This window comes from Sesamum indicum, linkage group LG3 (assembly GCF_000512975.1).
Source record: "Sesamum indicum cultivar Zhongzhi No. 13 linkage group LG3, S_indicum_v1.0, whole genome shotgun sequence".
In the NCBI taxonomy this organism is placed as follows: domain Eukaryota; kingdom Viridiplantae; phylum Streptophyta; class Magnoliopsida; order Lamiales; family Pedaliaceae; genus Sesamum; species Sesamum indicum.
The window spans coordinates 21,747,764-21,767,679 of NC_026147.1; the positions used below are offsets into that span (position 1 = coordinate 21,747,764).

The following is a 19,916-nucleotide window of genomic DNA, read 5'->3' on the forward strand; positions in this document are numbered from 1 at the left end:
CCCTTAAAGAGGGGTGGCGAGCCCGGGGGGGGGCGCCAGCCTTCACGGCGGCGTAGAGGTGATCTTCCTCCACCATGCGCCTTATCTTCCAGTAACGAGCGATCTCCTGATTGGTCACGCTTTTTACTACAACAGACGCAGCAGCCATTTGTTTCCTTAAACTACGAACAAGATGATTCTGTATCAGTGGAATAGGAGATGCAGATGCAGATGTTGCGTACTTTGGTGGTTGTATTAGTGAATTTGCAGAAATTAAGTCTTATTTATTTCAAGTTTTATTTGACTACGAAAGGAACAGTAATCTGATGTATAGAATTCCTATACAACATTGACTTTGCCGCTATTGCTTGTACGTACGGGTGCCGCAACAAATCAAAAATTTACTTGTGAGGAATCTTGATGAATTATTGAAGTGTAATAATAATAATAATGATATGTTTTTGTCCCATTTTCATTAAATTTATTTGATCCTGTCTAGACTTGCTCTTCATTGGGTTTAAGGATTATATATCTGCTCTCCAACTATGTGACCTGACAAAATGCGAGGTTATGGCGTCAAATTTCATCGAATATAAGAATATTTATTTTATTTTATATAAATTTATTATAATAAATATTTATCTTTGAGCTCAGTTTATTATAATGTGACTTTATTGGACGTTATTAGTTGTAATAACTATTCATCTAATTTAAAGGGAAAAAGAAAAAAGAAGAAACAGTGATGTATGTGAATAGTATCTGAGAATGAGACATATGTTAAGATTATTTATATCACTTCATATTTATACAAACGGGATGAATAATTGAATAATAGTTATTGTCTTAATTTATGTATGAATTAAAATTTATTTTTTATCTTAAAAAATTGATCAAAATAATGATTTGAGTATTATTTCTCATAATTATATATATTTGTTACAACCCAGGAATCACAAGAAAATGAAATAATGAATATATGGAAAAGAGCAGAAGATTAATGCTGGGAGGGAGATATTAGAAAAGCAAGTAAGTATAGGGGTATTGGAATCCAGATCAGATCAGATGACAAGACAGCTATTCCGCATAATGATTACAACAATTACAGTTACGTCCCTATAAAAATATTATATTACTGTTTCTCAAAATCTTAAAATTATAGTTTACCTCATAAAAAAAATCTTAATAATAAATAGGGCCCTCAGAGACCCATTATGAACTGGCCTCATTTATTATTTTAACTTAATTATAAACTATAATCAGATAATACATTTTCTTCAAATTTGAAAACTTACTAATACTCGATTGTGTTTGGCACTCACTCAAAGTTAACATTAAGGGTGGCAACTTTGTTGATTTGGGTGGGATTCGGCTGTCCCAATGCAAAACTCGTCGCTCCCTGGGATGCCTTTAATCTAATAGACTTGCTTATTTTCATACTTTTTTTATTTATTCTATAAATATAAATAAAATTAACATATCAATTATAATAAAAATTGTTCATGCCTAACTCAAATATTACCCGCACCAAAAAATCGTTAAAAATTAGGTTTAAAGATAGGGTTAATTATATTTTATTATTTGAATTATAACTATTTTTATATTTTGGTATTTATAATTTTGTTGTCAACTTACTATCTCAACATACAAAAATTTGCACTTTGTCATTTATAATTATTTTCCAACCAAATTTTTTGTCAAAAAAATATTACGTGCAGTGCACATATAATATTTAAGGGTTATAATGATATTTTTTTCACATATGCACCACATGCATGGACCAAAATTATAATGATTTGTACAGATTAAAGACCAAAGGCGTGCATCGAAAAATTTAGGAACAAAAAACATAATAATTTATAAAGATGAAGTATCAAAATTATACATAAAAAAGATTAAAAATCAAAATCGAATTTAACCCAAATATAGAAATTAAAAATGTAGTTTACCCTTGGAAACCTCAATCTCTCCTTGTTGCCGATAGCCCCCGACATCTCACGTGAGAGCGTACATACAAATGGCCCAATTGCCCTACCAATTAACAATATTACAATTAATTGTTTCATATTTTTCTTTAAAAAAAGAAAATAAAAAAAAAAAGGCCACGTCTTTGATTTGGTGATATCATCTTCCAGAATGCTCTAAAGACGAAACCCATACATCGTACCCATGTGGTGCCCACACAACATGGTATGATGGCCAAAGTAAATAAACCTACACAGATATTGCTTCTTTCCACGCCCTCCCTCGCCTTTCTAACAAACTACTCCTCCTTCCATGTCGTGTTTAAAATAAATATTTTTTTATATTTTAAAAATAAAAATTAATAATATTATCAGTACAATAAAATAACATGTATCGTAGTGTCACAAATAGCAATCATTAATTTATGAGGGAAAACAATTTATTTATTTATTAGTATAGATAATAGTGATTGTGATTTATGAATGATAAAGATTATTACAGTAGTAGTCCTTATTACAGCTGGACTGGGCTTTCACAAAAAATCTACTCTTCACGCAACCCCTACTCTTTTCTAGGTAATTATGTCTGTCCATTCTCTTGCGTACATTCTACCATCTAACAACCAATTTTATCTAATCTATACATATGCTGATTTATGTTACACTATAGTAATATTTTAATTAAGGTTTTTATGTTCATTTTGTATCATATGTTGTTATAATCAGTTTGTCTAGGCGTAGTATGTCATGTGATGTGGAGATGATCTGATACAAAATTGTAAAAGTATTAGATAAAGCGAACAATGTGTGATGCGGTGATCTACTTTACTTATTTGATGCATTCTCTAACGTTTGATCACCAGATGGGCTGTCTTCTTCACTGTTAATTCAGTCACTTTAGCCAACACTACTTTCACTCTCACCCACCATTAATAAATTCTCCCACCGATATGATATTTTCTTACCCAAACCACAAATTCGGCGGTATCAAACAGCAAATATAATATACTTGTCATATAATGTGATGGGTTATTTTTTTTGAATTGTATATTAATCACACAATAAGTTTATTGTACTTGCCATATAAATTGATTCAGGTCTGACCAAATTCAATTCGGGATAGAGAATTTCACCCAATATATATATATATACATGGTGATTAGCCATTGCTCTCACAAGCCTGTGGCTGTAACATCCAATCCCAACTTCACATTTGATTTTATCTTCCAAAGATGAAGGTGCAGCAGCTCTTGTCTGCAGCATTGATATTGCTTCTTCTCACTGATCTTGTCCTCATCACCTCTTCAATCACACTGCCTGCAGCTTCAAGTAAGTCATCATCACTAATGCTACCGACATATTCCATCATTTTTCGATCTTTACGGGGACTAATTCCTTAATTTGGCCTGCTTAGTACTTAAAACGTTGTACGTTTTTCGTTATGTTGTCTCCATCTTTCTTGAAAATCTGTATTTGTGTTAGTAGTAATTATTTTGATGAAAATTTGTGGAAAGGTGATTGTGATGAGAAATGTGGAGTGAGGTGTTCAAAGGCAGGAGTGAAGGACAGATGCCTGAAGTATTGTGGGATATGCTGTGCGGAGTGCAAATGTGTGCCTTCTGGTACTTATGGGAACAAGCATGAGTGCCCTTGCTACAGAGACAAGAAGAACTCCAAGGGCAAGCCTAAATGCCCTTGACAGAATTCAAATACATTTTAATTCACCCCCTGCCCCCTTATTTTGTTTGCTTTAATATATACAGAGATAGAGGTGTTGGTTTTGAACCAAACAAGGCACAAATAATAACGTTGTCTGCTTCAGGGGCGATCTGCGTATTGTATCTCTTTCTGCAACGTGCATGCTTTCGTGCACTGATTTTCACTATCTACTCTATAATATATGTAGTGGTGTTTTGTTTATGAAGGTAATATTGTTATCTTGTTTGGGGAAGTATGTTTAATTATTTTGTTCTTTAGTTTAAGTTCAATTCATTTTTTCGGTGATTGATTGACCCTTTTTTTGGACGATTTGATGGTGAAAAATAGTGGAGATTGGGTTTAGTTTTTAGTGTGGTTGTGGAGATATGATGATGAATCGATGAGTTTTGGTGAAAAAAATTGGGAAAGAAAGAAAATGAAATTAGGACAGAAAGGGTACATTGGCATGTGAAGACCATAATTGCGACAACCTAATCAAAGTGATGTCTGACGAAAATGTAAAATTTGATGTTCGTTGGTTATTTCAGAACCGGAAGGACCAATCACGATTCTTCAAGTGGGGGAATCAATTCTTAGCTTTATACTTAGATGTCATGAATTCAAAATTCACTGAAAACATATATCTAAGTCGACCCACAATATTATCCCTGTAAGAGTAAGCTGATCAAGTTGTGTAATTGTTCCGATCAAACTTTTGCAAATGTAATGAAAATTTTCTTATGATTTAATCCAGCCTGATCACAGACAGAACAGCATGAATTGCAACAAGTCCCATCAGGAACACATACAAAAATCTACAATTTGCTTCTACTCACAGAAAAACACTACATGTATCCGGACAAAATTGATTAGTAATGAACTTATTTACATCCACCAGAGGGAATGAGTACAGTACAATGGGTATGTGGAATTCTGATTACAACAGCACCTTCATTTGGCAGAGAATGTTGCCCTTGTCCATTCTGTACAGAGAAAATTACCTCCTGGATGTATCAAACAAGAATTTTATCAGTTTTCATCTGGCTCCAATTTATTCCCACAATGTGTGGTTGAATACAGCTGCTACCGAATTTAGATGGATGAACCTACCAAATTCAGCAAGTTAAGTAAGAGATCATTTCGGGAAAAACTTCTTCGTTTCTGCAGGGAGCACTGTTCCGAAATGCTCGTGTCTGCATCAGTTATTTGGGGTTGACAAGACCGATGTAAATGATTGGATTTCAATATTTCTCAGCCGGACAAGAGCTCCTTTGGTGGCTTAGTTTCCAGAGTAACTAAAACTCTTGGGTACAAATTGGCTTAGCCAATTGGAAAGCTCACTATTACTATGTGAAACAAGATACACTATGAATGCTACATACGCTGCTGTCCCAGCAGAGACGAGGAAACCGAACAACAGCCCATTGACTTCGGAGAGGAAGAAGTGGAGCAAAAGATATCCGTTAATTACTATCACCAGTGCAGCCACTGTCCATGCAGCTCTCTACAACACAACCGAAATGAAAAACATATGATTAGAGACTCATCTCTACCTGTTCAAGAATGAGTAAAATATAATATTATGAGTTGTTTCGCTAAAATCTCCCAAGTTACAATCAAAGACTAGCAACCGTTGAAGCTCGAGGTGCGAGGGGTATTATTGTATATGCTCATACTGAAATAGGTGAAATCCCAAGTGATAGCATGACTTATTATGCAGCCTTACAGATTGTGAGTTGGAGAATTGAGTGAATTAAAAAGCACAGCCTTCACTTACAATGCCCCATTATATCAAGCCAGGGCCACCATTGACTGAGATATTCAATTGGAAAATAGTTTAAGATGATATGTCATTAGAAGCAATAAATAATCAAATAAAAAAGCAACTAAATTTTCATCTGTTGACCGCACATCTCATGAGAACTAGCAGTTCTGAAGAATAGACCTCTACATATCAATAAATTCAAACTGGCTTGCACTAAATCAGGAGGAGATGAAATATCAACTTACCTCAAGGGTGGGGCCAATCTTAAAGACTCCCATCACCTGCTCCTTCGACACCAAGGTGAGAAGTGGGATGAGAGCAAAAGGTATCTGTATAGACTGTAGCACATTGAGCCATTCATTTAGTACATCTAACGATGATTCTGATTTGTTGAAAACCAGAGCCACGACTATAGTTGGTATAATAGCACAACTTCTAGTAATCAACGCCCTTACTGACTTCTTTAGACGTAGATTAAGAAAACCTCCCATTATAAACTGTCCAGCGTACGTGCCGGTTATTGTACTACTCTGCCCAGCGGCTAATAATCCAATACCCCATATATACAGAATAGGAAAGAAACCCCCACCATATTTCTCCTCAAGATATTGTCCGGCATTTACTAGGCCTATACTGTCTGCTTGTTTACTTCCATAAAATCCCTTAGCAAAGACGGTCGTCACGAACAAGTTGATCATGAAGGAGACGAGAAGGGCAGCCGAGGACTCGATGGTGTAGTAGTTGAGTGCCTCCTGGACCTGACCTTTCTTGTTAGGGTCAATTGTCCTTGATTGTACTAAAGCAGAGTGCAAAAAGACATTGTGAGGCATTATTACACAACCCACAACTCCCACAGCTTGCCGAATTGTTCTTGAGCTAAGTTTTGGAACCAAAAGACCTGTTACGAGCATGATAATTCAGTTTCATACCAAGATTTGCATGGGACAATACCTTCAGAAAAGTTTTAAGTTATTCCATTTTATATTTAAATTTGCAGCACATAGTTAAGCATCTGACCAATTAAAAGCTCCTTTGTACTTGGCTTAGCATCAGCAAACATCCAAGCAAATGATAGCGCCATAGTTGAAATCAGAACAGCAAAAACAGCTTCCAACTTCCTCACGCCATAGTTTTCAAGAAGTAAAAACATAAAGCTGTACAACAATTTCAAAGAAAACAAATTCAGTGCTGAACTCGTCACATAAAAGACAAACACATACACATGCGTGGCATCAACAAACATAAAGTCGCAAGTAATGGTGGTTTTCTGAGTATGAAAACACCCAAACACCTAATGGCTTTTAAAAAAAAAAACACTTTTTCAGATAAATGGACAAACTTATATGTTTCTCTGACGCAGCTAGCAGCATTAGACATAAAGATAGCAACTTCCAACAGTAGAAGATTGAAGATAATAATCTCTATCACAAAAGTGTCTATGATGCAAAAGTGCAATCATTTCCACCAGACGTGAAGTCAGTGACTTGTGCAACAACTGAATACATATAGTGCCAAAGTAAAGGTGGCTTCCACGACCACGTCCTAAAGAACCTTGCATACTGATAAAGACTCTTTTTCTTGAAAATAATCAAACTAATGCTCTTTAACCAAAGATAGCCCATCAAATCACCTCCGGAATGACAAGTTACTGTAAATAAGTAAAAGAACAGTGTAAATCAGAGTCAAGATCATAAAAATTCAAATTTAACCCAGCTTCAATTCCCTAATTTTACCGCGAATAATCTAGAAATACATGAGAAAGTATTGATCTTGAAAATTTAAAAATGCAATATACTTATAATATTTGTATTTACCTTTTCTCTAATTCAGTTTCAGTTCATAAAAGAGTTGGTTCACCCAACCTTTTTGTAATCAAAAAAGAAAATTTTGCCTATTCTTTCTTTCCTAAAATAGAGTACTTAGGCAAAAAAATAAACACCAAAAAACTTAAACAAGCCCGAAAAACATACCAATCAGAAGCAGTAATTAGAACACCAACCCAAAGGGGTAGCAGGCCACGGCTCAGAATCTGGATAGCGATCGCACTTCCAATTACCTCCTGAATGTCTGCCCCAATCAACGCTACCTCCGCCATGAACCACAAAACAATCCCAGCCCAATATGGGTACTCCTCACGACAAAGCTCCGCTAAATGCCGGCCGGTTGCCACCCCTATTCTCGCCGACAACAGTTGAATCAACAGGCCCATCGCCGTGGCCCACATCAACAGCCACAGTAACGAGTAACCCGCAATTGCCCCCGCCTGAAGATCCCCCTCAAGATTCCCCGGATCCAGAAATGCTATGCTCATCAAAAAACCCGGACCCGTGAATAGCCAGAGCTTCTTGAACGAAAACGGCGGCACGCTGGAAGAATTCGGGGAATCCAATTCGAAATCGCCGATCAGGATCTTCTCGCGGGCCTCGTACGCTGCTTCCTGATCGTCGTCCTCGAATCTTTCTACTGTTTTAATCAGAACGGCGTCAGATGAGGGGGACGCCGACGTGGGCAGTAGACGGTGAGATTCATCTTCTTGCTCTCTTTCAACTGCTTGTAGCTGTTGTGATTCCGTGTGTGAATTCGGCGCCGCATGGTTTTGCTGTGGGATTGAGTTCATTGAATTACTCCGGATTCCAGCTATGTTTTCCTTTCAGCTCAGGGGTTTTAGATTCTGAGCGGCGGTGGCGGTGGGGTATGGCGGAGCTGGACGGAATTCGGTGGTGGTTTGTGGCGGGGGTTCTCGAATTTATAAGATTATCAGACCAAGTACGGTACATGTACGTGTACAGTAATAGGCTGTTCTCGCAGGGAGATATAGCGTGGACCATTCATATATCGACAGGTTGGACGTCGCTAGGGGTATCGTTGTCATATCGGCCGAGTGGGGGTGATTTGGTACTGCCGTGCAAGTGGTTCTTTGGTGCACCCACGAGAAAGGCTTGTCCATAATTTTGGCTGGTTTATAGGGAACGAGAAGAGATCGTAATGCCAATATAAGCAAACTGAGTATACTCCTAATAAATTGTATTTGGTCTGAATTTCTTATCGAAATTAATTATGTTTGAATTTGACCTAATTATTATTAAACCAATTAAATTTAAATCGAGTTTAACTAATTCTAATGTACTGATTAAGATAAAGTCTGTTGTAAAATATAAGAATATGTAGTAATTGTGCATTAAGAAATTAAGACAATAGTTAGAAATTCTAAAGTTACTTAGAATTTGATTCGATTAAATTAAAGTGAATGAGGAAGTCTACTTATATAAATTGAAATTGTATCATTGAATGTTCATGTACAATTTTTCATTCGATTGAACTTGTTTTGCAACCAATAGAGTGCTTATACAGAGTAGGACTCTTAAATCTTGAATTTACATTTTATTACAAACGTAGATGTTTGTCCGATTTATTCAATTGTGTGTTTTTTTATTTATTGATTATGATGAATATATGAATTATTGATTGCAAATAAAATTTTATAATTACTGCTTCTTCTAGTACTATTTTGTTCTATTAATAATTCGTTTCAATTGATTATAAACGTGAAACTTGTGGACAATGAAAGCTCATCAAAATTCGAAGTCACGATTTAAGTGAACTTATCAAAATATATATATATATATATATGTCATCAATTTATAAGATACTTATGTATTTTTTTGGGAAAAATGCATTTTTAGTCCCATATAATCAAAGGTGTTATACTTTTAGTCGCACATATACAGATTTAGCATATTTGTTCCTATAAATTAAAAAATTGTAGCACTTGGGACAAAAAATACTATTTTATCCTATGAGATCAAATATGCCACAACTTCAAATTTTATCAGATAAATATGTAAAACTTTTCTTGAAATTTTCATTTAACTTCTGTACATAAAAATCAAATAAATTCTGTAATGTCGAATAACTTGACAAATCATAATTTTCACATAAACATAAACTCTTATATTGATCTATTACTTGAAATTACTTGCAGATCAGCGAGAACTCTTTAAGTGTAGATTATCCCCTCTAGCCTCTCCTTTCAGATCTTCTTGATGGTTAAAAGTGTATAGAAGACTATGGAATTACGTAAGACCTTTTTTTCTTACAACCATTAGTCCAACCTTTACAATTTTTTATAAGGTAGAGGAGAGGGTATCTTGACCCTTGGTTGTAATCCAATTTAATGCTAATTTAACCATCAAAGTTAGACCTTTCAATTACCACCACAAAATATCCTTAATGTGGACTCTACACTTTATGTCACATGGACCACAATGATTGTAATGTTAAAATATTCTAACAAAATATACTACAAATTTTTATCCTATGAAATAAATTGTGATAACTCATAAATTATATGTCCAAAGTGCAACACTCTCTATTATATGCGATAAAAAATATAATATTCCCGTATTTTTTCCATGTAATTGTCTATGGATAGACAGGACCAGCAAGTTTATAACACATTGTTGCCACACTTGGCGCAGGATTTGGCTGGGAACTTAGAAGTTTGATGTTAGGCAAAGTGTTGGTAAATCGGTTAGCAGGGCATTTAATTTTCTCATTCATCTTCTTTTTTATTTTTTCTTTTAAGAAAAATTAAAAGAAAAGTTATAAAAGTTGATTATTATTTTTTTATATTAGAAATTTATCCCGATCAAATTGGTTTGTCTTTTCTTTTTTGAAATGGTGATTATGTATTCAATAAACTAATACACATCAATTCGATCAATAAACACGTAGTACAGTAGATTGATATTTTACAATAAACTCGCATTAATAAGACAAATATTCATTACAACGAACTCACATTAAGTAGGATAAAAACACACGCATACTATAAAACTTGAACCCATAATTTTAAACTTTTTCCGCACAAAGTATCACAAAATTGTCTTCATATCACTATTAGTTAAAATTCATATTCTTTTTTTATAGTAGTCGTATCTACGAACAATTGAAAAATATTTATAATTTTTGTAGACATTATGATATTGATGAATAATACTCGTCATTTTGATGTAAAACGTTAAGTGCCCATATTCAACGTATCACGTATAATACTATTAATTAATAAATATTTATTTAAAAACATATAAATCACAGTAATTATTTGTTAGTATTATTGAATATGGTAGAAAAATAAAAAAAATAAAATTGTAATAATTTATAAAAAAATATTCATTACTCTTGAATAAGTATTTCATTATTATGAATTAGATATTGTAGTGTAGATATAAAATAACGATTAAATAAATTTAGAATAATGTAAAAGAATAGCATATATATATATATATGAAATAATATTAAAACAAGTCACGATTTTCTTTTAGAATATATATATATAATTTTATAGTAAATAATCGAATTTGTATATTATTTGCAGCCTCTAGAGTTCTTACTTTTTTCTCTTCTTCCGGCAATGCGCTACTTGTCGCACATGACCCCCACCAGCTTCCAACTTCCCATGTGCAATTGATGTAGTCTCGATTAAGATTATATAAATTTTAATTATTAACTAGTAATTAATTATAATATCAAATATTTATAATTAATCAATAATTATATAGTAGATAAATTATTACTATTTAAAATAAATTTGATATTGAACTTCGAATATAACCATATAGTCACAGTGTTTTAATTCTGTCGACTAAACTATGATTTAAGAACGAAAAAACATGTATTCAAACTATCAATAACGTGAGTTTTTAAGTTTAACTCCATTTAATTATTTTATAATTATTTTCGATTTCTTGTATTTACATGTGATTGAGCGAAAACGATAGAATTTTAAAATAAATAAAAAGTTACAAGGTATATGCCTTACATACTTTTTTTCGCATATATTGCAATATTTATAAATTTCAAGTGGAATATTATAATTTTCAATTTAATAATAATGGTTAGAATAAATTTTATAGAAAAAATTAAAAATGTTTTTATTTTTTGGCAATTAAATCAAAATCACGATTCGTTTTCTATAGAACATTTAATTATCACTCTTTTTTTATTATTTTTCAACAAATATTCTCAACTTATATTATCAATCATTATCTTAAAATTATTCAAATTCAATACTTTAACAAAAATATGAGCAGCGATGTAGCTGTTTATTATTATTTTTATAAAATAATCTTACAAATAAGTAAAATAAATAAAATTTTGGTTCGAAATAGTTTGGGATAATTATTTGACATATTTGAAGTAAATTAAATCAAAAGCAGATTACCCAAATTAACAATCAAACAAACAAGGCCCAAACCAAAATGTAAACCGGGAAACCCACTCCGAATCGCCACACTCTCCAATTTCAAAACTTTTTCCACGCAGCGCGCGTCAAAAATTGAGCACAATCTCAAAACTCAAGATTGAAAAGGAAAACCCGCACCTCGAACCAAATTGAAAACCTTTTCAATTTGGGTTCAAGATTTTCATCTAAACCCCCGCTCGCTCAAAAAATTTTCAAATCACCTCTGTCGATGGCGCTACTTATCAGACCATTTCCAGCTTATAAACTCAAACTCCATTTGCTCCCTCCCCACAGACATTTAAGTCCTCCTCTCTCTGCTTCTCCTGTGTAGTTTTCTTGGAGTCTCCATTTCGAGTACTCTGCAATGGCTGACCAAGAAAACTGCATGAGGGTCACGCGCTTGGCGGCGAAGAAGAGAGCCGCAGAGGAGGCTATGGCTGCCCAGCAGAGTAAGAAGAAGAGAGTGGTGTTAGGTGAGATTCAGAATGTTGTGCAGGATGTGGGTTTGGGCAAAAATCTGAAGCTTGGTGGTCAGAATGAGAAGCCGAAAACTAAGCCTAAGAGGAATGTGAAGAAAGGGAGAGGGGCAGCGAAGGAAACGAAGAGTCTGAAGGTGGAAAGTGATCCTGGGATTAATGTGGATGAGAAATGTGACGACCCGCAGATTTGTGGAGCCTATGCTTCTGATATATACGAATATCTTCACAATATGGAGGTCCGTGTTGATGGGGTTTACTTTGTTTTATATTTTTCTGATAATTCGTTGAATATTGGTTTTGATGAATATTCTGTTTTGTTCACTTAAGAGTTGCGGTGGTTTGATTCTTGAATGCATCTGAATTTGGTTGAATGACGAGGTTTGATTTGGGGTTGAAAGTGAAGTTTGCTTAGATTGGATTCTAGGAAGAGGGTTCTGTTGATCTTGTTAACTTCTGCTTTTGGCTTTCCTTGTGTTTAATTGGCGATGGGAATAGGGCATTGAAGTATTGGTCAAAATACTATTCATGTATATCCACAAGTGTATTGAGAAATAAGTCGCTGATTTAATTCTGTGATCTGATAGATTTTGATACAGGGATGTTTATGGTATTTTTTCTCTTGGTAAATTGGTGAATGATTAAATAAATTTATATACTGAGATATTGATGGGCAAACTGCTGTACCTTAAAATCAATGCCAGGTTATGAACTCAGCAGAATTTTTTGGAATAATAGATTATGTTTCTTCTGGGAATTTATAATAAATCTGAGTTTTTGATCCAGATGGAGGCTAAGAGAAGACCATTGTCAGATTACTTGGAGAAAATTCAGAAAGATGTGACTGCAAACATGAGAGGGGTTTTGGTAGATTGGTTAGTTGAGGTGGCAGAGGAATACAAGCTTCTTCCAGACACATTGTATTTAACAGTTTCCTATATTGACAGATTCTTATCCATCAATGCTATTCATAGGCAAAAACTTCAGCTTCTTGGTGTTTCTTCAATGCTTATTGCCTCGTAAGAAACTTAACTTTGGCTATAATCTCAGCATTGAAAAATCCTTTTGTGTTCCATCTTTTGTTGACCTGTTCTTGAATTGTTGTGGTGGTTTATAGGAAATATGAGGAGATTAGTCCTCCGCACGTGGAAGATTTTTGTTATATAACTGATAACACATACACTAAGGAAGATGTTGTGAAAATGGAGGCTTTAGTGCTCAAATCCCTTGGATTCCAAATGGGCAATCCTACAGTGAAGACATTTCTAAGGTAGGAGACTGGCCCTATAGTTTTGCTGTTCCCAATTGATATATCGTAATATAATTTGGCCTGAAATGTCTGTTCTGTTTTTTGTTTGATCTTGCAGAAAAGTCACCAGGATTGCTCAGGAAGACTATGAGGTAGCGTATGCATAAAATGTAGTCTTTAATTTCACTATCCTATTTTCCTTATCTGAAAATGGTGTTTCTCATGTATATATTATCTACTGCAGAGTTCTAGCTTGCAGTTGGAGTTCTTGGGTTACTACCTAGCAGAGTTAAGTCTGCTGGATTATGCATGTGTGAAATTCTTGCCTTCCTTGGTGGCTGCATCAGTTGTGTTCCTCTCACGATTTACACTCCAGCCAAAGCAACACCCTTGGGTATGTTTAATTCTTTTTGTACTGCATTTGGGTGGTATCATTTGGATTTGAATGAAAGATTTGGAGGATGGCTTAAAATCCATAAAAATTAAGCAAAATAATGTAAAGTTACAATGAGAGTTATCCAAACAAGAACAGTTACATTGTTATGGATTTGAAATCCTTAGTTTTTGGACCATGAATCCAAACACAATGTTCAATAATTTTTGCCTTATTGTTTGTAAGCTAAATGAGGGATTTGCCTTCCACAGAGTTTGGCTCTACAGCTCCATTCACGGTATAAAGCTGCAGATCTCAAAGAATGTGTCTGCATCCTTCAAGACTTGCAGTCAAGTAGAAGAGGTGGCTCTTTGGTTGCAGTGAGGGACAAATACAAGCAACACAAGGTTTGTTAATTCAACCTCTATACATGTTTAGTTTGCTTCAGTTCTATCAGTTGCTCGTGTTGTAACTTTGAAAATGGTTTTCTGGGAACAGTTCAAATGTGTATCAACACTGTCCTCGCCTTCACAAATACCAGAGTCCTTTTTTGATGGCACCAGAGATGAGTAATCAGGGACACGTGATGAAGGTTCAAAATCACGGAACTGTACATAAAGCGATCAAGTATAATACACGCCTCTGTACCAGCTTGGTGGAATGTTCCTTAGGATGAACCATGTATTGACTACTCCATGAAACTGAAACTACTATTTGTATTTACTAAAATGAGTAAAATTACTAACATAGGCTACCATAGATGTTGCTATGTAGGTTTTCCTCCCAAGCTGCAGTAGCTAGGAAGCATTTGAATACTCACACTGTAGTTGTATGATTCTTGTTCACATACTTAAAAGTTTCTCAAAATTGATTCTTGGTTTCAACCTTTGTTTCTGTTGATGCCTACTAAATTTCATACTAATTGTTAGTTCAGAACATTTGGAGAGCATCACACCATTTATCAATTGAGATGATTATTTCCTTGTAGAATTGTCTGGTTGACTTGAGAAATTATTTGAAGACCCCATGAGCATGTGCGTATTCAAAAAACCTAAATGGAATTGCATTAGTTTTTTAATTTATCCTCTGTGAAATTTGAAAATGAAAGTACAAAAAATCATACAAGATTGTCAAGTTATCCTTATAATCATTTGGGGTGGGCTATGTAATATTTCATATTTGAAGGGATGTAAATATAATATATTAAAGTTTATTTTTTTGATCTTTCTCCTATTTTTGTAAAATAATGTCCTTGTTAATTTCATCTTATTTTCCTTGATTTTACATGGACTATGTTCGATATTTAGATTAAATTATAATTATATTTGAAAAATTATAAATACTTTTCAAATAAAAAATAATTATGTAGCTAGAGCAGCTAACTCAAGCATCGAGCTCAGAACTCATAGCTCAGAGTCCATAGGAGATAGATAGGTAGACCTGTTATTCTATTTCCCTTCGTGAAATAGTGCAGTTCGGTATAGAGCAGTAGAGCCTTATTGCATTTTAAGTAGTGAGGTGGGAATTATTATTTTTCTCTAGTTGATTCTTTTAAAAATAATTGGAGAAATTATGAAAATAATTGATGTTTGTAAAGTAAATAATCTATAGGGTATATTAGTCTACGAAAATATTTCAAAAAAATTACAAAAAATATATAAAATTATAATTCATCATTCGAAATGATATTTTAATTAGTTTATTATAAAAATTGGATAAAAATCTAAAATATTTATAATTATGAGAAATTTGAAAAAAAAAATTAATATTGATAACAACAATTGTTGATGGTGCTTACAGAAAAATTCTTGAATTGCTGATCATCAACTCATTGCTGATTGGTCATTGAAAAGGAATTATGGGGTAAGTGTTTCGGTCTTGCACGTCTCAACTCCAACTTGCGAATGGTGATATCCATCAGCCAAAACATCAGAACAACGGGTTCTTGTTTCTTTAATTCCACAAAACCTTAATTCATCAACACATATTTCCCCACACTCTCTATCCATTGTCCAAAACCATGGAGAATCTAAGCAACTATGCTTTACTGATAATTCCATTTCTTTTCTTGGTCATATTGAAACAATATTTATCTCATCAACCCCAGAACTCTCCTCCAAGCCCACGAGCTCTCCCACTCATTGGCCATCTTCACCTCATCAAGAGCTCCCTCTACCTATCACTAACCTCACTATCATCCCAATATGGTCCAATCCTTTCCCTCCAACTCGGCTACAAATCGGTAGTTGTCGTTTCATCTCCACCCGCCATCGAAGAATGCTTCACTAAAAACGACATAGTCTTTGCCAACCGGCCTAAATCTGTGGCCGGGGACCGGCTAACGTACAACTATGCTGCCTTTGCGTGGTCGCCTTACGGCCATTTCTGGAGGACCCTTCGCCGATTGTCTGTTGTTGAGCTGTTCTCTTCACACAGCCTGCACAATTCTGCCAAGATTAGGGAACAAGAAATATATGTTCTGCTTCGTGTGTTGCAGAGAGTATGCAAGACTGGGGGGCGGAGAGTTGATTTGCATTACTTGGTTTCTGCTTATAGTTTTAATCACATGATGAGAGCTGTTGCTGGGAAACGGTGTGTTGGAGAGGAGGATGTTGCGAGTGAAGTGGGGAAGGAAGCTGTGAAACGAATTCGGGGGACCTTTTTCACCAGTCTTTCATTAGGGATCTGTGATTTCTTTCCGGTTTTGAGGTGGATTGGGTACAAAGGGGTGGAGAAGAATTTGAAGTTGTTGCACAAGAAGAGGGACGAGTTCTTGCAGAGTTTGATTGATGAGTCTCGAGGGAGAAACGATGTTTCCAGGGAGAAAAAGGAACGCGTTTTGATTGAAACTCTGCTGTCTCTTCAAGCATCAGAACCTGAATTCTACACCGACGATGTGATCAAAAGTATTGTGCTGGTAATTTCAGATTATCTGCTGTGTTACTCCTCGTCTTTTATTTTTATTCTTATTTTGTTCCACAATTGTCACAATCTATTTATACAATTTCCCAGCACAAGATTCAAATACTTTGATGGGATTGTCTTAGAATTCATTATAACAGAAAACTGAACACTGGTGTCTAGATACTGTTTATAGCTGGAACAGAGACCTCGGCTGTGACGATCGAATGGGCCATGTCGCTCTTGCTAACACATCCAGAGGAACTGCACAAACTAAAACAAGAGATTGACAACCACATAGGACATGATCATCTGATAAACGATGCTGACCTCGCCAAGCTACCTTATCTTCGTTGTATTATTAATGAGACTCTACGTCTGTACCCACCTGTGCCACTCCTTCTACCTCACTATTCGTCGGAAAAATGCACGGTGGGGGGATATGATGTTCCAAAAGGCACAATCCTGATGGTGAACGCATGGGCGATGCACCGGGACCCTAACATTTGGGAGGAACCTGACAAGTTCAATCCAAGGAGATTCCAGGCTATGGAAATGGAACGAGAAGCCTGGAAATTTGTACCATTTGGAATGGGGAGACGGGCGTGCCCTGGAGCTGCAATGGGACTGCGAACGATATCATTGGCGTTGGGTGCTTTTGTTCAGTGTTTTGAATGGGAAAAGCTGTTGGAACATGAGGACATGGATGCTAATTATAATTCCAGGATTATGTTGCAGAAGGGCAAGCCCCTGGAGGCTGTTTGTGTTCCCAGAGATCCAGCTGCTGATCTTTTGTCACGAATTTGATGCATTGTAAGATTTAGCTTTGTCTGTGTTGCTATTGCTAAGGTTTCATGATGTAAGTTGCAGTTCCTATGGAAGATGTAATGCTGTTTCAGTTTCAGATGTTAACTAGTAGAGGCTAGAGACAATACACGTATATCAATATCTTTGTTTCAATGTAAGAAACAGAACTTCAATCCAGTTTGAAATCAGAATCTAATAAAATACCCAGATTAAACTATGATTTGGCGCAAAACATTATGCAAGATCTAATCCAATATAAGTCTTTTCTACATCTTTTCAAAAGTCAATTTCTACTTTTACACTATTTCAAATTTTGGAAGTTTGTTTGTTCGGTCCAATCCTATTGAAAATAGAAGAAATTTACAGTTTAGTCTATTGAAAACACATTCTCAATCGCCATTCTTACCTCATTATTTTTTAGTAAAATTGAACATGTCATGTTGATTTTTTAGGAAATAAAAATTAATTTCAATCCAATCATTTTCATCCCATTAGAAATACCGAAAACTAGAAATAAAACCATAGGGCCATATAAGTATTCAAAATACAATATCTATTAAATTCAACCCACCTCCTCTAATTACAGCTTACCAAAATACAATCAAATTAACGTTTCTTTCATCACAAAGATATGCTAAGATTTTGACATTTTCAAAGAAGTAATTGACTACAACTAATTTAGTTGGGATTAACTAATACGAGAAAATAAAATCCAACGAAACTGTTCAAGCTCCAAGGTCTCCATCCCTCAACGGTGGACCTATCCAATTTAAGGCCCAAATCCACAACAGCACATCTCCCAGTCCTTAAACCGGGCCCCGGGCCCCGGGCCCCTAAACCTACTGTCCATTTTCAGACATACTCCGTATAAAGTTGTATGTATGTATTCATTCTTGTCTTCTTTCTAAATTATACAATACTGCTCCACCCTTTAGCCATTTACATATATCTTTACTCAAGAAAGACAACATTGAATCCCCAAATCGAAATCCCCCAAGCCCAAGATCTTCCACCGCGATGGCCGAAGCCCAACAAGCTCAGTCCGAGACCGCAGCCACCGTCGCCGCCGAGAAATACTCCAGCGTTTCCTTCAGCATTTGGCCACCAACTGAGCGCACGCGGGAGGCCGTCAGGAACCGCCTGATTGAGACCCTCTCGTCCCCTTCCATTCTGTCCAAGAGGTACGGCACCGTTTCCAGGGAGGAAGCCGTCGAAGCTGCCAAACTCATCGAGGAGGAGGCCTTCGAGGTGGCGGGAAAGGCCGCGACCACCGACGACGACGGGATCGAGATTTTGCAGGTTTATTCCAAGGAAATTAGCAAGCGAATGCTGGAGAAAGTGAAGGCTAGATCTGGCGACTCCCCGGCTGCTCCGGAGGCGACCCCAGCGAGTGAAGCGCCTAGTAAGGCGGAGGAGGAGGATGCGGGGTCGACGGCGCCGCCCCAGAGCGAGAAAACCGAGTCTGTCGCCGGTGATGAATGAGTAACTGAAAAAATATTTACTCTTTTTCCCCTTTTTAAATTTTGTAATCTGGTTAGTGGAATCTCCTTGGGATGTTTTCATTATGTCGAGATTTCCTTGGTAAATTCTGCTATATGCGGATCGCCTTATGCTAAATATAATTTTAATTAGATCCCTTGAAAACAAAAACTATGCTTCTGTTAAAAGCTTGAGTCTACATATTTGCTTGCTAATTAAATTTCGGATTGTTCTTTGTTGTATCAGTGAATTTTATCTCTTCGGCTTGGCTGATTTCTGAAGTTGATTGACAGTTTGCTCAATTAATCAGTACATCCTTAGAATGGACATGCACTGTCGGATGCAAAAGTTATTGCTTTGCATTGGATAGTTCTTAGGAGGTTGGGCTATATTGATCCAGACAATCACAAACCGTCTCTGGTTTGGACTAATTTTATTACATGAATGTTATGATTGTCTTGAATACTTGCTTTTTATGCCACCGAAGAATACACTTATTGTGTAATATGATTGCAATACAATTGATTTGGTTAAATTAAATCGGGATTGTGTAAGAATTTTTCTGCTGAGGAAGAGAAATTTGGTGAAGGGGATAGGAATTTGTTGGGGAATGGCAATTGTTGCCAGGCTTCCAGCTCCAACAAGATTAAAGTATTGTCATGGTGGGGTACCAAATAATGCTGAGTTGGTGTATAGACAACGCGTTTGAGACAAGAAAGTTATTGCTCAGTTCGCGGGGCTGAAAGCATGACAATGAGGTAGTGAAATCTACAGGAATCATGGGGCTGAGATTGAGAGGAGGTGTTCAATTTTGGTGAAGTTGGCGGACAAGACAAGTTGAGTATTGCACATTACTTGGTCCGAAATGCTTAGGATTTGTTGAAGGCACTGATTGCTGTACTCAATATGTGAAGATGCTTGTCGTTGACGACATCCCATCTTTAAGTAAGGAAAAATCATTATTTGCGCACAAGGTTGCACCGT

The 19,916-nt window shown here is 35.7% G+C and overlaps 6 protein-coding genes across 8 annotated transcripts in view; 4 read left to right on the forward strand and 2 right to left on the reverse strand.

Moving 5' to 3' along the window:
* Positions 1-295, reverse strand: part of LOC105159125 — a 1,628-nt gene extending 1,333 nt beyond the window's left edge. Inside the window, exon 1 of one of the 2 annotated variants that reach the window (XM_011076080.2) lies at positions 41-295. In XM_011076080.2, the coding sequence (XP_011074382.1) occupies positions 41-148 (108 nt within the window). In that variant the 5' untranslated portion in view covers positions 149-295. The remainder of the gene's footprint in view (positions 1-40) is intronic. The other variant, XM_020692388.1, reaches the window with a different exon arrangement.
* On the forward strand, positions 3,100-3,901 carry LOC105159126 (peamaclein-like). Its single transcript, XM_011076082.2, has 2 exons — positions 3,100-3,269; positions 3,455-3,901. The coding sequence occupies exons 1-2, from the start codon at positions 3,173-3,175 to the stop codon at positions 3,637-3,639; spliced, it is 282 nt and encodes a 93-aa protein (XP_011074384.1). The 5' UTR covers positions 3,100-3,172; the 3' UTR covers positions 3,640-3,901.
* LOC105159127 (metal transporter Nramp2) lies at positions 4,395-8,404 on the reverse strand. 2 transcript variants are annotated; one of them, XR_847558.2, is made up of 5 exons: positions 7,374-8,404; positions 6,421-6,557; positions 5,649-6,301; positions 4,749-5,142; positions 4,395-4,642 (listed from the first exon to the last, which is right to left on the reverse strand). XR_847558.2 is itself a non-coding variant. In XM_011076083.2 (4 exons), the coding sequence occupies exons 1-4, from the start codon at positions 8,018-8,020 to the stop codon at positions 4,918-4,920; spliced, it is 1,662 nt and encodes a 553-aa protein (XP_011074385.1). In that variant the 5' UTR covers positions 8,021-8,404; the 3' UTR covers positions 4,395-4,917. The 2 variants fall into 2 exon arrangements, 1 of the variants encoding a protein (XP_011074385.1); XM_011076083.2 differs by having other exon boundaries at positions 4,395-5,142.
* On the forward strand, positions 11,722-14,642 carry LOC105159128 (putative cyclin-A3-1). Its single transcript, XM_011076084.2, has 7 exons — positions 11,722-12,362; positions 12,910-13,142; positions 13,241-13,393; positions 13,491-13,524; positions 13,617-13,766; positions 14,018-14,152; positions 14,244-14,642. The coding sequence occupies exons 1-7, from the start codon at positions 12,012-12,014 to the stop codon at positions 14,316-14,318; spliced, it is 1,131 nt and encodes a 376-aa protein (XP_011074386.1). The 5' UTR covers positions 11,722-12,011; the 3' UTR covers positions 14,319-14,642.
* LOC105159130 (cytochrome P450 81E8-like) lies at positions 15,677-17,670 on the forward strand. The gene is made up of 2 exons (XM_011076085.2): positions 15,677-16,662; positions 16,830-17,670. The coding sequence occupies exons 1-2, from the start codon at positions 15,766-15,768 to the stop codon at positions 17,451-17,453; spliced, it is 1,521 nt and encodes a 506-aa protein (XP_011074387.1). The 5' UTR covers positions 15,677-15,765; the 3' UTR covers positions 17,454-17,670.
* On the forward strand, positions 18,357-19,238 carry LOC105159131 (MFP1 attachment factor 1). The gene has a single exon (XM_011076086.2). The coding sequence runs from the start codon at positions 18,471-18,473 to the stop codon at positions 18,933-18,935; it is 465 nt and encodes a 154-aa protein (XP_011074388.1). The 5' UTR covers positions 18,357-18,470; the 3' UTR covers positions 18,936-19,238.

Excerpts from the sequence above, each read along its gene's own strand:
- LOC105159126 (XM_011076082.2), top strand. The coding sequence starts at position 3,173 with ATGAAGGTGCAGCAGCTCTTGTCTGCAGCATTGATATTGCTTCTTCTC. Across the intron at positions 3,270-3,454 it reads CACACTGCCTGCAGCTTCAA|GTGATTGTGATGAGAAATGT; the intron begins GTAAGTCATCAT and ends ATTTGTGGAAAG.
- LOC105159127 (XM_011076083.2), bottom strand. The coding sequence starts at position 8,020 with ATGAACTCAATCCCACAGCAAAACCATGCGGCGCCGAATTCACACACG. Across the intron at positions 6,558-7,373 it reads CTAATTACTGCTTCTGATTG|CTTTATGTTTTTACTTCTTG; the intron begins GTATGTTTTTCG and ends ATTGTTGTACAG. Across the intron at positions 5,143-5,648 it reads AGATTGGCCCCACCCTTGAG|AGAGCTGCATGGACAGTGGC; the intron begins GTAAGTTGATAT and ends GTTGTGTTGTAG.
- LOC105159128 (XM_011076084.2), top strand. The coding sequence starts at position 12,012 with ATGGCTGACCAAGAAAACTGCATGAGGGTCACGCGCTTGGCGGCGAAG. Across the intron at positions 13,525-13,616 it reads TTGCTCAGGAAGACTATGAG|AGTTCTAGCTTGCAGTTGGA; the intron begins GTAGCGTATGCA and ends TATCTACTGCAG. Across the intron at positions 14,153-14,243 it reads ACAAATACAAGCAACACAAG|TTCAAATGTGTATCAACACT; the intron begins GTTTGTTAATTC and ends TTCTGGGAACAG.
- LOC105159130 (XM_011076085.2), top strand. The coding sequence starts at position 15,766 with ATGGAGAATCTAAGCAACTATGCTTTACTGATAATTCCATTTCTTTTC. Across the intron at positions 16,663-16,829 it reads TGATCAAAAGTATTGTGCTG|ATACTGTTTATAGCTGGAAC; the intron begins GTAATTTCAGAT and ends ACTGGTGTCTAG.
- LOC105159131 (XM_011076086.2), top strand. The coding sequence starts at position 18,471 with ATGGCCGAAGCCCAACAAGCTCAGTCCGAGACCGCAGCCACCGTCGCC.